General features: G+C 57.1%; 1 protein-coding gene across 2 annotated transcripts; it reads right to left on the bottom strand.

Moving 5' to 3' along the window:
- Positions 1-531: 531 nt before the first annotated feature.
- Positions 532-6,409, bottom strand: TMEM200C (transmembrane protein 200C). 2 transcript variants are annotated; one of them, XM_027088624.1, is made up of 2 exons: positions 5,943-6,409; positions 532-3,199 (listed from the first exon to the last, which is right to left on the bottom strand). In XM_027088624.1, exon 2 carries the CDS (start codon positions 2,963-2,965, stop codon positions 1,109-1,111), a length of 1,857 nt encoding a protein of 618 aa, XP_026944425.1. In that variant the 5' UTR covers positions 2,966-3,199; positions 5,943-6,409; the 3' UTR covers positions 532-1,108. The 2 variants fall into 2 exon arrangements, with proteins under 2 accessions (XP_026944425.1, XP_026944423.1); XM_027088622.1 differs by having other exon boundaries at positions 532-3,062.
- Between the last annotated feature and the right edge of the window lie 828 nt (positions 6,410-7,237).

The raw sequence follows: 7,237 nt of genomic DNA, 5'->3' as shown, positions 1-7,237 counted from the left end.
GACAGCAGAACATTAAGCCTGATGCTCTGTAAATTAATACTTAGAGGTAAACTAGAAATACTGTAGAAAATTACTGTTTATTTAATGTTTCATTCTCTTTGAAAGACACACTCCCAAATGTTCAGTTCTACCCTACATTTAAAGATAAAAAGATGATGGAACTCGATTGAGTGAGGATGGTGCTGAGCACGTTGCGGGAAGAGAGCTAGAATCGCAGTAGCAGTATCACAGCAAAATATCTTAGATTTACCAGCTCAACTGCCTAATGTTTTATGTGTGTTAGAAGTATTAGTTCCAAGGCAAAATGAGGGAGTATTATGTTTGTTTGTTTGGAAACTTGTTTTATTAAAAAAGATTTTTTTCATGTTAATGCTATTTTCAGTACAGGTGTGATAGTACTCCATAAAGTATCGTGTACTTGATATAGTAAATTTAGGAATGTAACAGTCCATCTAGGTGCTGGCCCCCTCTGGTCTCCATTAGACGCCCTAGTAGCAAAATGTAAATTCCCTTTTCAAAAATAGAGAGGCCTTTGGGCAACTGGATGAGCAGAGTGGGGTGGGGCGAGGAAAGTGCTCTTTCCCGACAAACTCATGCTTTTGGCTTTGACTTCCTTTAGTAATATCAGTTCTCAGAGAACTGAGATAGACCCTTCTATGCTCCGCAGAAGCATAGGAGGCAAAAAGCTTGTCGTTCACAAGCAGCTGTGGACAAAACCAGCGGCAGAGTACAGGTTAGGGAAATTAGGGATCCAAAAAAAAAAGTTGGAGTAAAGTGCACAGTTACTGTCAAAAATATATTATTTTGATCCTAAGAAAATTCAGAGAATTTTATCCATGAACTAGATTGCTGACCTTTTAATACATTTGGTTTTCATAGAACAATCACCATCGGACATATAAGACTAGTTTGCTTTTTTTTAAAAAAAAAAATTGCTTGGAGTTATCTACAGGAATCTCGTGAACGCAATTCAAGGCTAACATTCTGCAGCTCTTTGGGTAGTGGACGATTTCCTCGGATAAATCCTCAAGGACAGGGAACTGTTAAGCTCACTGCTTCAAGCGGGCGTTTCTCCTATTTTCTCACTCTTTTCTCGCCTCCTTTTTCCCTAAATGCCAGTAGTTTCCAGTTCTCCGTCCTCGACCGCTGGGGCGTGAGATCGGGAAATCATGAAGAGTTTCTCCTCGTTTGTAAACTGCCTCTGCACCCGCTGGGGGGGCTCGCCCGCTGGGGGCTTCTGGCCAGGACCCTCGGGGGGACTCTGCTCCGCCCCCGGGGAGGTGGCGGCATCACCGTCTGGACTTTCACCAGCCACCGGGTCCACCACCGACTCCAGGGAGGTGCCGGCCTCCCGCAGCGGGGTGTAGCCCTTATTGCTGCAGGACGGGTCATCCGACTGGAAGCTCGGCGAGTCCGGCCCGGCGGGGGGCGAGCGCTCCCACCGCAGCGGGGGCTCGGGGGAGGCAGCTGGGGCCGGGACGCTCGAGTCCAGGTCCGCGCTGCGCGAGGCGGGCGGGGGCTCGGGGGACGAGGGCGCCCGGTAGTCCGGGAGCCCGCTGGTGCTGCGGCGTCGCAGGGCCGCGTACCTGCCGGTCCTGGGCAGGCGGCCGCCCTGCCCCCTGGCGGTGCACGCGGCCGCCGCGCCCGCCGGCTCCTCCGGCTCGCGGGGCGCCCAGCGCGCGCCGCCCCGGGCGCCGCGGAGGTCGGTGAAGCTCAGGTCGGGCTCGCCCCGCGGGATCTCCCGGGAGCCGCGCTCCCCGGGCGGCCGCTGCCAGCCTCGGCTCGCGCCCGCTGCGTCCCCATCCCCGTCGCGGTCCCCCGGTAGGGGCAGCAGCGCGAAGGCGCTCAGCGAGGAGCCCACGAGGGAGCTGGCGGTGCTCTGGCGGCCCCAGCTCTCGGGGGGGCTGCAGGGCGCCGGGCTGCTGCTGCTGCTGGCGGCCGCGGTGGCGGCGGCGGCCCGGCGACGGCCGGCCACGCCGGAGCGCTCACGGTAGATGCTGTACACGGCCTCCGCCAGGCTCTGGGGCTCCCGCGGGCGGCACGGGGACGAGGCCAGATCTGGGGGGGACGCGGCGCCCCGGGCCCCGCCCCCGCCCAGCGCCGCTGGGTGGGGCCACGCACCCCTGCCCAGCATCGCCGTCGCCCCGAAGGCGTCCCCGGTGCCGCCACAGCCTCCGGGCTTCAGCTCCAGGCCCCGCGACTGCACGTAGCTGAGGAAGCCGTTGAGCGGCGCGGCCCCTGGGGGCGCCGAGGCGGGGGCGGAGGACGAGGAGGAGGCGGCGGCTGCCGCAGCCGCGGCGGCTGCCAGGTCTTTGGCGCGGAGGCTGTGCACGTCGATGACGGTGGAGTAGAGGTCCCGCAGGTTGATGATCTTAGTCTTCTTGTCCCGGTTTTCATGGAGCACTGCGTTGGCGCAGATGAATAGGAAGATGCCGATGCCCATGATGAGGGGCCCAAAGACCTTGAGCTTGTCCGAGTGTAGGTAGCTGGAGAAAATGCGGAAGAAGAAGCCCACGGACGTAGGAGAGGACGAAGAGGAGGGTGCGGAGGACCGTGCTGGAGGCGTGCTCCTGGGCGCGCCCACGGAACTGGCGGTGACATCCTCCGGAGGCCCCGGGTGCTTCCTGGACCGGTTTCTGCTGCCACTGCTGCTGCTGTTGGTCATGGTGGGGACGCGGTGGCCGCTGCCTGCGGGCGGCAGCTGCTTACCCCCCTCCCTGTTGGTCCCGTTGGCCTTGGGCCAGTAACCCACCACCGCCAAGGCTATGCCCACCAGCAGCACCAGGATCCCGCAGAGGGCGATGAGCCCGGAGACGGAACAGAGCTTCAGCTTGCCTTTCACCACCACCACGTCGTTCTTGCGCCTCTTCTTGGCTTTCCGCCTGCGCTTGGGGACTTGGCTTGGGGGGCGGAGGGGATCCTGCTTTCTGGCGGAAATCCTCAGCAGGCCGCCGGTGGCGATCATGGCGAGTGGGTGCAGTGCGGGGCTAGCCCCTGGGGCGGAGGCCTGTGCTGGGGCGGGGGCACCAGCTGCCCACTAGCTGCTCCGCCACCTCCTCCCACTGCAAAGCAGAGGAAGACAGTCAGAGGGTGTAGGCTTGGCTGCAGCAACATCCCACGGGCTGCCATGGTCTCGCTCCCGGGTCCCACCACGTGCGTGTCCCTCGTCCCAGGGCCATTACCCGCTAACGGGAGTGCCCTAGGTAGAGACCAGGGGGTGCGGGAAATGGATTAGGGAAGAGAAGCGCTGTTGCAATAAGTGATCAGAGACGATAAAACACTTTGAGAGTCCACCTCCTTCTCCCCCCCCCCCCCCGCATCCTCCACTCACTCTGTAGGTACTATTCCAGCAGTGCTCATTTCAAACGCTCCTGCCTGACAGCCAACGGCATTCTGACCATTAGTAAAAGCTATCAATAAATGTGGGACTCGGCGGTAGTGGGCGAGGGCTTTCCTGGCTTTCTCAAGGGAGCTGCCCCAGAGTTCCAAGTCTCTAACGGAGCACAGAGATCTGTTAGTGTGGGGCCCACAGTCCCAAAAACAGTCACAAAAGTTACTGATTTATAAAGACAAAAGGAAATCATTTCACTGGATGGGAATTAAAAGTCATATCCTGGCAGACGGACTATTTACCCGAGATAACTAATAAAGAGTTCATGGCTAGGAGAACAGTAGAGAACTATGTCAGTGCTCTGACCATGGATCCCTCCACCAACTGGTCTCTCAGCCATCACTGTTCTTACAGCTAGAGGCACGCTGATCCCTCTCACAGCTTCCTCATTTCTCTTTTGCAACATCTGGACAGCTTCTTGGGGTGGAATATTTAGGTTTAGGTAACTGGTTATGTAACTGCGCTCTTCCTTCTGGCTTCCTCTCCTCCCTCAGAGGAACTCCCTTAAAGGTATCATGTGCTAGATCTCATCAGGGAATTTGAGAAGTCCCCCGGAATCTCCAAGAGAAAGATCTTTTTCTCATATGGGAAAATTCAAATCTGAAAACAAAGCAAAACAAAAACTAAAAAACAAACTCTGCCATAATAGCGTTCCGACCCCTTATTACTGTGCCAACAGCACATTCTAAACAAGCCAAATATTCAAATGAGGAGGCAGTTAGCTAGGTACAGCAGTCTACGTAATAACGATTTGTAGAATGACATCTCCCCAAATGAGAGCTGTTTTCATCTTTTTCTTATGAGGTCATTTTTAGGAAAGGAGGACAGCAACAGTCAATGGACTCTCCTATAGGAAGTTTAGTTGTTTATAATAAAGCTTGGGTAGGTAAATGCACAGACGCATCTCTGTGGATATCTGTCAGCTTCTAAAAATTTCAATCCTACTGGATCCCCAGAGTAACACATTTTCTGTTCCATTGGTTGTGTTCCCTTCTATAATAGAGATGTTAAAATTAAGGGCATTGTATGAAATTGAAAGGCTTAGATATCACTCACAAGCCTTTGGGAATTATATCCTTTATAAAATAATGTTTTAGAATAAATTACCCTTTGGAAATGTGGGATTACTTCGGTAGAATTTTGCTTTTAATTGGTGCCTGGGTGAAGAGCTTTGGCCCTTGATTCACCTCCATCATACCAGTTCAGGCAGGATCATTCCTCCACTGGTGGAAAATCAAATGGTAATCAACTATTTCTAATGTTTGCAAATCAGTATCTCCTCGAACTTGGTTGGTTTTCAGTAAGGAGGAACGCCAGGTGGGTTAGAGAGGGGTTAAACATGAGGTAGGTTACAGAGGGTTAGTAGAGAGACATCTATAAACCTTTTGAATTTTGTTTTTAAGGAGCTGCACCAGTAAGTACAGATTGAAAAAAAAAAAAAAAAAAACCCCAAACCAGAGTAGCTTACTGTCCATCCCTTCCTCCCACCCCTAGATGAACACATTCATTACGTAGTTGTAACACAAAGACTGCTTAGACTCTAGCATCTTTAATGTAATAATCTGAAGACCTGTGATGATTTTAAGAAGGATTGAGGAAGCCAGACATTTTAGAAGCAAACCCAGACTCAGTTGGCAAGGTGGCTCTCCCAGAGGAGAGAAAGGCTAACTAACATTTTGTTGGGCATTGATATGGGTGCTGGACGTCTTGGGAGAGGAAGGTCCACACCTGTATTTCACCTCAGCAAGGCAGCTTTGGCTCTGGGTGGAGTGTAAGGAAGACTGGAATGGGTTTCAACAAATCGCTTACAGAAGATCTTTAAAATTAGTTTAACAGCTAGTAATTAACTCCCTAGTTTATTATTCCTTCAGCTCTGCTGAAGCCTGAACTCCTTTATTATGTATTTCCATCTGACGGGAAATACTGATAAAGGTCAGATGGCACGGAAAACCCACCTTTGAGGTTTTCTTCATACAGAACGAAGGAAAACAAACTTATCATTCGAGCTTGGCTGCCCTAGCAATTTACTGCCTAGTGCTGGTCTTTGGGTGGTTAAGGAATGGAGGATGGGGAAGCAAAGGAGGGATGTCTAAAAATACGACCGCTTCCAAGAGAGACATTCAAGTTCTCGGCTCATGATGGATTAAGCCCCACTCGGTGTCTGAGGCTCAGAGCCCACAGGGCTGGGAGCGCCCTGCCCTGCCCGGGACTCGACCCAGGTCCTCGACCCCCGGTCCCTCACTGGCAGGGCAGCGAGCCCCTTGCCCTTCTTATTAGGTCTGCTTATGTATGTTGGAGTCACATGAGTGTAGCAGCTGGGAGTCCGCCTCTGGAAAGAAAACAGGCAGGAGCGAAGTGAGGGCAGTCCTGAACTCGCTTTTATCTGGGCAGCGCATGCCGTGTAGCCCGCCCAGGAAAATTACTCTCCCGAACACCCGCCCGGGGGACCCGGGCTCGGGCAGGAGGGCTGGGGAGGGGCCGCTCGGGGGCCGGGGACAGACAGAATTGCTCAAAATGGCAGCACTGTAAGCAAACAATATCGCTCACTTACCCGGGTAGACTGGGGCAGCTCGCAGCCAGAGAACGGGCGCTCGGGCTACACAAAGGAACCATGGAGAAACTTTTTCAGCCTGAGCCGACGGCGGAGCGCAGGGACAGCGCCTCGGGGCCCTCCATCCGAGCGAGCGCGGCTCAGCAGCGCAGCAGGGGCGAGCGCCCGCCCGGGGTGCGCAGCCCCCTACGGTGCCGGGGCGGGAGCCATTTCCAAGAGTTTCCAAGAAGTGTCAGGTCCTCCGCATCCTGCATCCTGCCTGGATCCGCTCTCCCCGCCGCCGCCGCCGCCGCCCCGTTCCCTCGCCGTGCCCTCGCCGTGCCCTCCCGCGGCGCTCCCGGCCGACCCGGCGCCTCTTTGTGTGGCTGCCGCGCGCCGGGCTCCGCCGGGTGGAGTTGAGCCCGCGGCGGCGGCGGCTCGCTCGGCTCGGGGCGGCCGGACCCGCGGCTGTTGCTAAGAGACCGGAGCCATGACACAGGGAAATTGCTGCAGGATGGCAGTCGGTACCCGGCCCGACTCGGCAGCTCTGGGGCGCACCCGCCCCCCGTCCCCCGCCTCCTCCCCGGCTCCCCGCCGCCGCCCCCCCGCCGGCCTCCCCCCGCTCCCACCACTTCCTCTCCCGCGGGCGCGCGTCCCTTCGGAAGAACCGCTTCCCCGAGGACTGGGAGGCGTGAGGGGAGGCGGAGGAGCGGGCCCGGGCCGGGGGCGCGCGCGGGGAGGGCAGGGCGCCGGGCGCCTCGGCCTCGGCCCTCCCATCCCCCGGGGCGCCCCGGGACCGCTGCCTGCCCTGGCTGGGAGCTTTGTTCTTTTTCTCCCAACTAACCTGTCTGACCGGCGGGCCGAAGGGGGCCCAGAGAAAGGGCCGCCGCTCCGGGAGGGGCTCCCCATCAGCATCCGGGGGGTGCTCTCGGGGAGCAAGGGGTAGCGCCCCCGTCTCCTTGCCTCCCTCCCTCCCCGCCTCCCCTCTCCTTTCTCCTCTTTTGTTGCCTGTACTGTCGGACGCGACACAGCTTTTGCTGTTTCCCCCCCTCCCACTTGGGAGTTGGCAGTGTGGACGCAGAGCGAACACAGTAAGTTGTCCCCCAGCGAACTCGGGCCCGGCGGAGTGGAGCCGCCCCCGCCGAGCTGCGCGCCCCGCGGGGCTCGTGGCAACCGCGGTCCGCTGTCCTCGCGCTCCAGCCCAGCCGGGCTTTGTGGCCGGCCTCCCCGGGACCTCGGCAGTTGGGGCCCATCGGAGATTAGAATCAGCCCCGGGGCTCTCGCTGTGCGGCAGCCCCTCCTGCTCCGACCCACGC

The sequence above is a fragment of the Aethalodelphis obliquidens genome, unplaced genomic scaffold (assembly GCF_003676395.1).
Source record: "Aethalodelphis obliquidens isolate GAN/ISIS:26980383/991018 unplaced genomic scaffold, ASM367639v1 scaffold63, whole genome shotgun sequence".
Taxonomy (NCBI): Eukaryota; Metazoa; Chordata; class Mammalia; order Artiodactyla; family Delphinidae; genus Aethalodelphis; species Aethalodelphis obliquidens.
Note: the sequence above shows the minus strand (reverse complement) of the source record. Positions and strands in the feature narration are given on the sequence as shown.

Bases quoted from the DNA above. Each gene is read 5' to 3' on its own strand.
- TMEM200C (XM_027088624.1), bottom strand. From the start codon at position 2,965: ATGATCGCCACCGGCGGCCTGCTGAGGATTTCCGCCAGAAAGCAGGAT.